Source organism: Lutjanus erythropterus, chromosome 20, assembly GCF_056507025.1.
Source record: "Lutjanus erythropterus isolate fLutEry1 chromosome 20, fLutEry1.hap2, whole genome shotgun sequence".
Classification (NCBI taxonomy): Eukaryota; Metazoa; Chordata; class Actinopteri; order Lutjaniformes; family Lutjanidae; genus Lutjanus; species Lutjanus erythropterus.
In genome coordinates, this window is record NC_139336.1 from 31,343,351 (window position 1) to 31,355,446 (window position 12,096).

Sequence of the window (12,096 nt, forward strand, 5' to 3'; positions counted from 1 at the left end):
GTGGCTTTGTAGAGAGCAATTATTTGATTTACATAACTTAAGTTCCCTGTCATTCAACCACATCATAAAAACAAATCTCAGCCAGAGTAAAAATTCAAAAGTATTTTAATACTGTTAATCAGTTATTTTTACACATTCAAACTAGAAGCATTTTGTGTAAATGACAGCTGGAGGATAAGTGCAATGTTGAACTGTAACACTGGCAGACATCATCTTTGGCAACATGACATTACTACAGAGGACCAAACCTGACATAAATATTAGTGGAAAATAAATAAATGAATACAAATGCACAAAGAGAACTTGAGAAATAAATCTAGAAATGAGTAATTCATGACAAACCCCAATCCCAAAAAAAGTTGGGACGTTGTGTAAAACGTAAATAAAAACATAATGCAATGATTTGCAAAAACATTTCGACCTATATTCAGTTGCATACAGTAAAAATAAACTTTATTGTTTTTTGTAAATACACACTGGTTCTGTTCTGACAGGAGCTTGTTTACCACTGTGACACATCAAATTTTTCTTTTAACACCCAGTCAGTGTTTGTGAACTGAGGACACTAATTGTTGAAGTTTTGAAAATTAAATTTTCTGGATGGATGGTAGCATATGTCGCTCCAAAACCCGACTGCACTTTTCAGCATTAATGGAGGCTTCACAGGTGTTACAGTTACCCATGATGCCATGGGCACTAACACACCCCCATACCATCACAGATGCTGGTAACAATCAGTGTAAATTATCAGTTTGAGCATTAAACATCTTGTCTTTCTGTTGTATTAAGGTTGAAAAGTATTTGCATTCTGTTTTTAATTACATTTTAAACAACATCCCAACAAAGTAAATGTGAAAACATTTATAGATTTATTTACACATTTTCATTTTGTTGTGTATTAAATTCATTCAGTATCTATTTCTCTCTTTATTCCTTTCATATTTCTCTTATAAATCCAGTTTGGTCTTCCATATAACACAAACTATTATTTACAATATTCACACTGACAACATTATTATTAACATTTCTGAAGCACTAATGTAACGTGCAGAACAGGAGCCAAAACCAGCAGCTCTCACAGTCCTGTGTCAGAGGGTGAACTCAGTCTTTACACCCTGTAGGAGTGACACGGTGTGTGTGCGCGCATGTGTGTGTGTTGGTGTGTGTGTGTGAGCTGCTTCCTGAGGCCTTGCTGGGGAGTCCAGCTCAGTCCAGCTGTTCTTCACATCAGGCTGCTGCTGATAGACGACAGTGAAGCAGCTCACTGTCTGAGGTCCTCCACCCGGCCTCGTCTGGGACTGCCGCCACCGCCGCCGCCGAGCACAGCAGAGGAAACAGGTTGAAGGTGATCCAGGAAGAGAACAGATTCCCAGGACGCCTATGTGGAGTTATAGGAATGAGTCGAGGAGGAGGACTCGACTTGGGTGTACTGGACCAGAGGAATGGCCAAGTCCAGGTACTCCTGCAGAGACACCAATCAGAAAAAAATCACAGTTAATTGAAATTTTAGCAAAACCAATATGGCTTTCTGCAATTTTCAAATCAGAGGAGGTCCAATATTTGTTAAGTTTTTGAAACACGGGGAAACTTGCTAGAAATAGCTTTCGTTGCCTCCGCCGAAAAGGGGTGAAAATTGTGGTTGTTTTTACATTATTGCAAATTGGAGTTGGATAAAAAGGTAAAAGGGGTTCTAGTTAGCTCTTTTAGCTGTGCAGCTAGCACAGCAGTTTTGACCACCAGGAAGGGGAGGTTTTCAGGCCTGGGCTGGGGGACCCAGCGGGTAATGCTGCTGGGGGACAGCGTCTGAATGAACCAGGCCAGCGGACCACAGATTGGGAACCGGGCAAGAGAACTGCACTAAGAAACAGTGCTGATTGCAATGTGCAATGCTTATTTAAAGGCATAATATGCAACATTTTCCTAAAAAAAAAAAAAAAAAAAAAACAGTGTACAGACTCATATAAAAATAATCCCTTTCAATCATTCAATATGACCCACTAGAAGTGTGTGGTTTGGTCTGTATTTGCAGAGACGCTGCAGCCCTCTGCATGTATTTTTCATTAGTGGACAATAACAGACAAAATGAGTGGGTTTTCTCTGAGATGTGTCGGTTGATGAGTAAAAGCAGTGGCGACAGTTGAAATGTCAGTTTAGGTGTAACGGATGGAACAGTTAATTAAGCGAAAGCAGTGAGAAAAAAGTTTGAACAGCCGATCAGATGTCTTGATATAACAACACATTACCTGGTTCGCCATGAGAGACAGAGTTCGGTCTAAATCTTCTACCAGCTGTTGGAAAGTTGGCCTGCGAGATGGGACGGCGTGCCAGCAGTCTCTCATCATCAGATACCTGATAAAACACAAACCAGCGTTCATACATGGAACACAGAACAAGAGCATACAGAAACACAAACTGCGATCGAGTTATCTGGTGCCTTAAGACAGATTTACAGTTTGAAATGACTTATCTGTTCAAAGCTGTGTTTCTATTGGAGGGTGGAGGAGGTGGGGGCGTTTGTGTGTGGATGTACTCACAGCTCCTGAGTGCATGCGGAGGGTTTTTCCATGCGATGTCCCTCCTTCAGCAGCTTGAAGAGCTCCTCCACAGGGACTCCGGGGTAAGGAGACCCCCCGAGGGTGAAGATTTCCCACAGCAGGACTCCAAACGACCACCTGCACGCGGAAATATTAGAAAAACCCTTTCAGACATGGAATCTGTAACATTACTGGCTTCATTTGCCCTAAAATTTCCAGATGTAAATATCAAGAATAAATTGAAATGTCTTAAGCTGTAAATAAAAACTCACACGTCACTTTGGTGCGTGTAGACACGGTCGAATAAAGCTTCAGGAGCCATCCACTTCACTGGCAGACGACCCTGCAGGAACATTAAACAGTCAGCGAGAACAGGTCGCATCACATCATCTGAATGTTGACGTTCAGTCTGTTAAAGTGCGTCCGTCTTACGTTCGTGGTCTTCTTGTAGTAGTCGATGTGGTGGATGTCTCGGGCCAGACCGAAGTCAGCGATCTTCATCACGTTGTCCTCTGTGACGAGCACGTTTCTGGCCGCCAGGTCTCTGTGGATACACTGCAGAACAGAGAGGAGGAACGGGGTCAGAACAGATTTATATTTAGTCTCGTTTTATTTCCTCAAAGAACTGCTGACTGTAGTTTTTATCAAACAGGAGGAAAAAGTGCATTTGTCATTTGCCTAAATGGTGAAAAACAATGTCGAAAACAGGATGTTAATCAGACATTTGTGACGTATTAATCTGAGGAAGGTTCCATCATGATAGATGACAGAAATATACTGTGCAGTTCACTCTAATCCATCCACCTTTAATCCATTCACCACATGTGTGCTCTTGTGTTTCACGTTTTTCAGAGTCTACAAAAAAAAGATGCTACCGTCCAGACTCATGAGGAGTATTGCTCTTCTCAGAGCCGTAGAGAAAGGGAAAGCCCTAGTTCCAGTTGCTAAGCTATCACTGGACAGTTGCTGTTTGGAGGCGGGGCTTAGCGAAGCATCAATTAAGTCGCTTCTTTTTCCTGCATTAGCAATGAGCTGATATAAGTCGCTGTACAGCAGAATCATCCACTATGATGGTGAGCTGACCTTCTTTGAGGCGAGGTAGGCCATTCCTCTGGCCACCTGGTAGGCAGCAGACACCAGCTCCATCATCTCCACGCCGCCCAGAGAGACCTGCCTCGATCCGCTCCAGTACTCCAACCCGACCGGCCGACGAGCCCGCAGATACTCCCTCAGGTTACCCTGTGAGGCGTACTCCACCACCACGTACAGAGGACCTGATGGAGGCACAATGTCACCTTTAACATCTGTAAGTCACCACCACTGACACACACATTACACACAGAACACACACACACACACACTGACCGTCCTGAGTGCAGGCTCCCAGCAGGTTGATGATGTTCTTGTGTTTACCGATCATCTTCATCATCTCCATCTCAGAGATCAGGTCAGACAGGTCCTTCTCTGTGGCGTCAGCTGAACACAACAACAAGGTCACATGACTTCAGCTTCATGTTAAAGGGATAGTTTGGATAATTTGATGGCTGTCCACAGTCAGTGTATTACCTACAGTAGATTATGTTATATTTTTAAGGTCAAACTCTCTATACAATCTATTTTTACAGTAATTCACAGACTAAAATTCATTCAGTGACTTTAGAAAGTAGTTTTCTCACCTTTGAGCATCTTCACAGCCACCTTTGTGAGGCGTGTGGGTTTATTTTTGTCGATACCGACAGCCTCCGCCAGAACCACCTGACCGAAACAGCCTTCACCCAGAGGTTTCCCCAGCGTCAGCCTGAGGACAGTCAGTATACGATGTGTTTTAACTTCGGTGGTTACCATGAAGGTAAGGTAGGTTCAAAGATAAAACACATGAATCTAAAATCATGCACACACAACATCAATCTATAGGTCGATGGACAGTGTCGTACCGGTCACGGGGAAGCTCCCACACGGGATCGTAGGGAAGTTCGTACTCCGACACTCCGGCCAGGATGGTGGTGGCTGCGCTGGAGAGGCGAGACTGACGCATGAGACACATCCCAGACTGAAGGGAGGACGACGACTCCACGGACACCTGCAGGGAGGACAGTTGCTGTCAGAGTCTTTGAAGTATGTCACTCAATTCAACGGTAGAAGCTCCTTGTTTTATGCAGATTGACATCTGCTGCTTGTGAGTATGGAGGACCAGACACAGAGACGGATGTGTTACCTGTCTCCTCAGAGGGATGCTCTTGGCTAGTTTTTGGACGGCTAACTGGCTGTTGAAGTCGCTCTTCTTCGGGGCGCAGCAGAGTCTGCAGATGACTGCTGTGACTGTGAGGATGATGATGATGAAAAACCCGAGGCAGTAGATGAAGATCTCCAGGTACGTCTGAGAGGGCAGCGGGGACGGGGGCAGGTCTGAGGTGAGAGCGGGATAAGAGACAGTCAAATCCTCAGTCTGGATCATTTCTGCAGGAGGAGCTGAAGAGTCTGAACACGGTAACATACCTTCGACGACAGTGAGCCACGCAGAATGATGAGACACTCCGATGGAGTTTCCTGCCAGACAGGTGTACTCGCCAGCATCATTCACAGACACGTTCCTCAGAGTCAAAACCTCCATCTCTTTATCTGTTGTGTTCAAACCTGCAGTCTGGAAAAAAAACGACAGGAATGTGACATGAAATCAACATAAAACACGAACTGAAGAAATGTAGCCACTGTAGCTTTTATCAAACAAACAGGAGGAAATGATGCACTTGTTGGGGACTATTTTCAGCGGCGAATTAATCCACATTTGGTGCTTTAGTGAGTAGATAGAACAGCAGGACGGTGGGATTGAGTCAAAATAAACTACAGTGGTCGACAGTTGGGGGCACTTTATTTGAAGGGGTGTGTGTAAGGCTGCCACAACACCATCGTAACATGATATTTGCTGTCATAAGACCATTATAACTGTGTCATGAATATTTTGCTTGATCTCAACCACAGTAGTACATTTTGGACTTGAGGAAAAGATAAATGTTATAAGGCCAGTGTGACGACAGAATACAGTACCAAGGTGGTTTACAGAGATTCCCACTGGACTGATTGCTAGCTTTTCTAACTGCTAACTGTAGCTGGTTAGCTTGCTTAGTTGTGCTGCTAGCTGTCCTATTAGCTGACTCAGCCCCAGAGGGAGAACATAAAGCTAAACAGTTTTGCTAGTTCTGTCTGCTATGGCATGTTTATAACAGGTTATGTTGTTCTGGGTAATGTCAAGCTGTCATAACAAAGACATCTCAAACATTGTCAAAGTGTTTCCAAATAAACTTCTGTGGAAACAGTTGGTGACGGTAAAGAGCTAAGAAGCACAACAATGCGCCAAACAGGCAGAGAAGACAGACAGAAAAACAAGTGAACATAATCAACTCCTGCAGTCAGCTCAAATCACTGTGTCTGCACTGACTGGTTCTCCTGACGTTTATGGTTAAGAAATGAGTAAATAACTGAGATTCTGTTTTAAATTTGCTCTTTTCATTGTGTTCAGGAACATAATAACAATAATACGTGCACGGCTCCTGGCTACAAGCCAGACACAACAAACCACATTCCCCGAGCCTCTTTCATCATCATGAAATAATATATTACAGATGTGGTCGGACTTTGCTCTGTGAGAGAGAAATGAAACCAGTGTCGTGCAACATAAAGACCAGCTCAACCACTGCTAGTGAAGGTTGTAACAAAATACACTTTTATGTCTTTTATGTATCACACCAGACCTTTTACATGAAGTCATCTTCATATGCTGCTGGAATAAAATCAGTTTATACATGAAAAAGAAAAAAGCTTGAGAAACTAACAATTTACTCCAAACCACAAGTTGGTTTCTTTCAGATTCACAGTGTATTGTACCAGATTTTCAAATATTACCGACTGCACAATCTATATTTAAATCCATTTTTATGGTTGTGTGTCTTCTTCAAGTTGCACCATTAAAACTCGAGGAATATCTTAGCTAGTAAAGAAGTTTTTCTTCATTCATGAACGGTGACAAACCTTCAGAACGAGGACGTACGGGTGTCCGTCTGGTCCCTCTCTGCTGCCGTTGACGGTGATGTGTTTGAGCCACTGGATGTGAGGCTGCGGGTCACTGAACACCCGACACACAAACGTCACGTCTCCACCAACGACTGCAGTTTGGTTAGCCGGCAGACCGGCCTGCAGGATCGGCCTGTGAGGAGAACGCTCTGGAACAGAAAGTTTAAAAGAATATAAGAAGTAACCAGCAACACATCAGTTTAAACACAGTAAGGTATTTAAACCTATTAGGACCTATCATGCTCATTTCCAGCTCAGTAGTTTTATTCTGGGACTGTTTCTGTAAGCTGAGGCTCACTGATTAGTGCACAAAACCACAACTTTATAACTTAGGGGGAAAAATTCACAACTTTATCATTTTATTCACTGATTTTATGAAGAAAATAGTCCCTGCTTTTCCCTCCGATGTCCTCCAGCTGCTCTGCTTCAGCTTTCAGTGATTTACATTTCTTGATGCACAGCTTCACTTGTTGCTAGAGTAACCGCTAACTACTGCTAACCGCTAACTACTGTTAACTGTAGCTGCCATAGCTACTCAGCTCAGTTCAGCCCTCCGTTCACATCACTTTGGTGTTCGAACAGGTAGGTGTTCTTACCGACTACGTCCAGCAGGTATGTGTGTTTGAGACTCCCATGCTCATTCTCCACCACACAGGTGTAGTTCCCTTTATCAGATGGAACCACTGACTCCATTATTAGAGTCCACATGTGGTCTCTGATCTGAAAGATTGAGGACAGGTGAAGAAAAAATGAAATTAAAACAGCTGATGTGTTGTTCACTGTTGTTTTCTCTTCACGGGAAGGGTCACAAACTCACCTTGAATCCTCCGATTCTCTGGTCCTTCTTAAACTCTTTTCCGTTCTTGTACCAGCGCAGGGAGGGAACGGGGTTTCCGATGGCTTGGCATCGGAATTTTACAGTTCTACTGGCGGGTACGGCGTGGAGCTGCTTCTCCATCTTCTCTGGCATCACCCACTGCGGCGCCAATGCTATAATGAGATAAACATCATGATTACAATCATTTGTGTTTTCTCTGGTTTATGTTTTCGACACAAAAGCAAAAAAGCAGAGAGGGGAAGAGAGAACAAAAGTTTGAGGCTTACACTGCAGTTTTTCGTTGCTTGTTGACAGCTCATTGGACAGTTTATTTTCCTCTGAGGATGACTCATCGTCTTCTTCGTCTTCTGAAGATTTAACAGCGTCGGCTGCAAAACAAGTCAGATGTTTAAAAGCTGATGTGTGCAAACAGGACAGACAGATCTTAAGGCTTCTTACTGGGAGTCTCAGATGTTCCCACCAACAGACAATGAAACCAGTTACTGGATTAACCTCTGACCTCTGACCTCTGACCCCGGCTCTGTGAACGAGGCTTTAAGTCTTTCTGCTCAACAGCCTGGCAGACAGGAGCTGTCGCCACAGCACAGTGCTACACCCAACTACTTCCGAAACTTCAGAGACCTCCTCCCTATCAGCCTCAGCCATTAACAGCATGCAAACACACACACAAGCACACACACACACACACACACACAAGCACACACACACACACACACACACACACACACACCTCCTGTCTGTCCCTGCTCAGGGACTGTACCGGCATTAATGGAGTGAGGACTTTCTACAGAGTAAGTCATTCTTCCTTTGAACCTCTGTGAACGAGAGGAAAACTAGAATACTTTCCTTTTTAGCGCCGTCATCAGGTCAATGTTAACCAAAAAAAAAAAATCCCCAAACTGATTCCCATCAGCCTCAGCTGTGCTGTGTCTTTACTGTTAATTAGCAAACCAGCAGACTAAGATGGTGAACATGGTAAACATCCCTGCTACACATCAGCATGTCAGCACTGTTATTGTGCGCATCTTAATATGTTGATGTTAGCAAATAGCTCAGTGCAGCCCCACAGAGCTGCTGCCATGGCTGCAGACTCTCAGTCTTGTTTAGGTTTTTGTCAAACTTAGAGGAGATAATCTCAAATAAAGATTCAGGCATAAATGCAAAAAATGGTCTGAAAAAAGGGTGCAATACCAGGACTGGCAGCAACCTTTGATACAACTTAAATTGCTGGTTATGGTATATGCAAACATATGCATCTATGCACCCCTCTGTTAACGTGACCAAGCTGCTTCCCAGCAGTGCACTATATGTGATTTTTCCCCCAAGATACTGAACTCATGTTCTAATGAAATGTGCATCACTTGCAATTGCTATCTGCCCTGTCTCAAGGTCCGACTCACAAGTCGGCGCAAGAAATACTAATTGATTAAACCGTTTATCAACATTTTATTCATGCACAATGTACAGATTCATGCACGAGTACAGATTTGACTTAAAAATTTGAAAAATGCAGGTAGTGGTTCAGTTCTAGATCTCAGCTTTGCAGAGCTGGACCTGTGCAGGCCTCTGGTTTGACATCCCTTTACAAATGAGCATCAGTTACTATAAACCTTCTTAATACACTGATAATTTTCACACTAGCTGCATGTGGCTGTTAGCTTGCAATGAGTATCATTTGCATAGAATTTTGCCCCAAACATGTGCATATTATTACCTAATTTAACTCAAAGATGCTGCTTGCTTGACAGCACAGTTAAAAATGAGTTTCACTTTTTGCAGGTGCTTTTAGAATTACATGTCTTTACATTTCTTTTTGTGTTATTTGTGCAGGTTTAGAGACCACAAAAGCTATGCAATACTTATGTGAATTCACAACTCGGTGTATTCTGACATATTGAGTCTATTAGCTAGTGATTGTTATGAGGACAATAAAGCCCTGACACAGAGACGGGACTGTTATACTCTTATAAGAGGGAAAAAACGCACCATTTATGACCCTTTATCCCACACTAAAGCCATAATTTATTACAATTTTTATAATTAATCTTGTAAAATAAAACTCTGGGGTGAGGAAAAATAAAAAAAAATTCACTGCAAAAACAAACAAATAAAAAAAAACCCTAAACCTTCACCTATAAGAGTGCACAAAGCCAACGATACACAAACAACCCCGTGAGACACGTGAAGCCGAGAATCTGTGTGTTGTGGTGCTGAAAATATAGATTATGTGAAATGTGCAGCTTCTGTTAAAACACATCAAACAGTTTATAAAAAGATCAGTGTGTGTCTGGTTAGACAGGGTTGGGTTTTGGGGACACATTTTTACAAGAAGTGAGCAGAGTTCATGGCACTTACAGGAACATTTAACTGGTTCTACCCTCAGTCTCAGCTGAGTGAACGACGGGGAAGTGGTTTGATTTCAAAAGGCCGAACCTTCGTTTGAGCAACGACGACGAGAGTGAGGTGGGAAATTGAAAGCAGGCTTTGTTTGTGCAGCAGAGAGGCTAAATTTGATGTGTTCTTTACTGAGAGAAAACAAGAATTTACAGGCTCAAAAACAACAGTATCACATAGACTGGCACTCAGCTGGAGAACAGATGGTGGAACCAAACACACAGAACATATATACATACACACTCTGAGATATATGGATTCTAAAAGGATTCTTCCTGAAGGGTTAGGGTTTCTTGTTGACACCATTAGAAGGTGGAAGGGTTTTTCATAGAACCTCAAGACAGGGTTCTGGGTGAAACCCTGACATCATAGAAGGGTAGAACCCCCTGAGTGTGTTCTAGATTAATCCCCTCTCTCCCTAGGAATATAAAAGAGGTTCTTGGTAGAACCTTATGGGTGTGTTCTAGATAAGACTTTTGGAATATAAAAATGTTATCAGTAGAACCCCCTAGGTGGATTCTTGGTGACACCATTAGAAGGTGGAAAGGTTTTTGATAGAACCTCCAGAGAGGGTTATGGGTGGAACCCTTACACCACAGAAAAGTTTTCTGAAGAACCTCTCATAGGGGTAGTTCTAGGTGGAACCCTCTGGGTGGAGCATCCACCCGAGGTGGAACAGATGGTTCTAGGTATAACCATTTATGCTGGGTTCTAGGTAGAACTCCTTGAGAGGGTCCTGAGTGGAACCTTTATGAAAAGTTTCTAACAGAAACAAAAATGTGTTCTCCTATGGGGAGCCTGTATGCTTCTAGTTAGAACCTGTATTTCTCAGAGCATACATACATGTGCAGAGGAACCCTGTATGGTTCTAGTGAGAACCTGTATTTCATGTATGGGTTCGAGTTAGAGGCTGTGTTTCTCAGAGCATCAATGCATATCTGCAAAAGAACCCTGTATGGTTCTAGTTAGAACCTGTATTCCTCAGATTGTACATGTATATGTGCACACAGGTCCTGGCAGTGTGAGTGTGCTTGCATCTGATTGGCCGTCCCATCTGGTCTGGTCTGGTCTGGTCTGGTCTCTGTGCAGACTGAACCATCTGGTCCTGTGTTAGTGTGTCTGGACAGGATATACAGACCATAACCAGCACCCCGAGAGCCAAGCCTCGGTCACACCATGAAAAATCACTTTAACCAGTTTCAGATGCCTCAGAGCCAGAAACAGCCAAACCTTCACAAAGTCACTTTCTTATTAAAGAAATTCTCTCATTGGAAAGTTTTATGAGCTTTTATATAATTCAGAGTGTAAGAGACCTCGACCACAGCTGGGAGCAGACATGAAAGAACCTCAAACAAAAGAAACGAGGAGGAAAAGCCCCAACCAACACCAGATTAAAAAAAAAAAAACAGGCTTAAACACACCAGCAGCACCAAGACCTGTGAATTTAACTACAGAGGCAGAGGACACACTGAACAGAAGGACTGAACCACTAAATGTTTTATACACACACCATGACTGGAAAAACATCTTTTTTATATTGAAAACATAACTCAGATAATTAACAGAGTCTTAACGAGTTGCAGCAAGTTAGTTTTTTGCAGCTGAAATGATCAGTCGATCAAATGATTACTAGAATGAAAGACAATTAATCGTCAACTGTATTTTCCCTGTGAAGTGTCTTACCTGTTTCTGTGTCCTCTGTGGCCGGTCTGGACTGAGTGCGAGGAAACTGGACCAGCACAAGCAGCAGGATGCAGGACAGCAGCAGCTGAAGACAGCGGGCTGAAGACATCGTGTCCTAACGGATGGACCGGGAGCTCACTGCAGAGAGACGCAATCAGATCAGAGACGCTCAGAGTCCCAACTGTTTCTTACAGGATTCAATTTACTGCAAACTGTGTTTACTTTAAACATCACTGACGGACATTTTCCAAAACACACCATCAGTTCTTACACTGATCCTCCCTGTAAGGCAGACTAATCATTATTTTAATTATCGATTAATCTGCTGATGTATGTTATCAATCAAAGTATTTAAAGTCTGATCATTCTTTTCTTTTATGTTTCTTCTTGTCAACAAATCATTTACAGGTTAAAAAACACAAAAGATGAAAAGAAAAACGGGGAAGCTTTTTGTATTTACTGAAAGTTTTTTGTTCAAGTTAAAGACAGGAAAGTATTAAATTGGCAGAATAATGAGGCCAAGAGTTTAAATATGTTTATTTCCCTCTATTATAGGACAAGTCTGATGATACTCTACAT

At 42.7% G+C, this 12,096-nt stretch overlaps 1 protein-coding gene across 1 annotated transcript; it reads right to left on the reverse strand.

Annotated features, from left to right (window-relative positions):
• Nucleotides 1–648: 648 nt before the first annotated feature.
• LOC146308715 (fibroblast growth factor receptor 1-A-like) lies at nucleotides 649–11,626 on the reverse strand. Its single transcript, XM_084745974.1, has 16 exons — nucleotides 11,518–11,626; nucleotides 7,707–7,808; nucleotides 7,420–7,592; nucleotides 7,199–7,322; nucleotides 6,561–6,751; nucleotides 5,031–5,175; nucleotides 4,750–4,940; nucleotides 4,469–4,614; nucleotides 4,211–4,332; nucleotides 3,900–4,010; nucleotides 3,618–3,808; nucleotides 2,967–3,089; nucleotides 2,807–2,877; nucleotides 2,535–2,672; nucleotides 2,244–2,349; nucleotides 649–1,462 (listed from the first exon to the last, which is right to left on the reverse strand). The coding sequence occupies exons 1-16, from the start codon at nucleotides 11,624–11,626 to the stop codon at nucleotides 1,379–1,381; spliced, it is 2,127 nt and encodes a 708-aa protein (XP_084602100.1). The 3' UTR covers nucleotides 649–1,378.
• Between the last annotated feature and the right edge of the window lie 470 nt (nucleotides 11,627–12,096).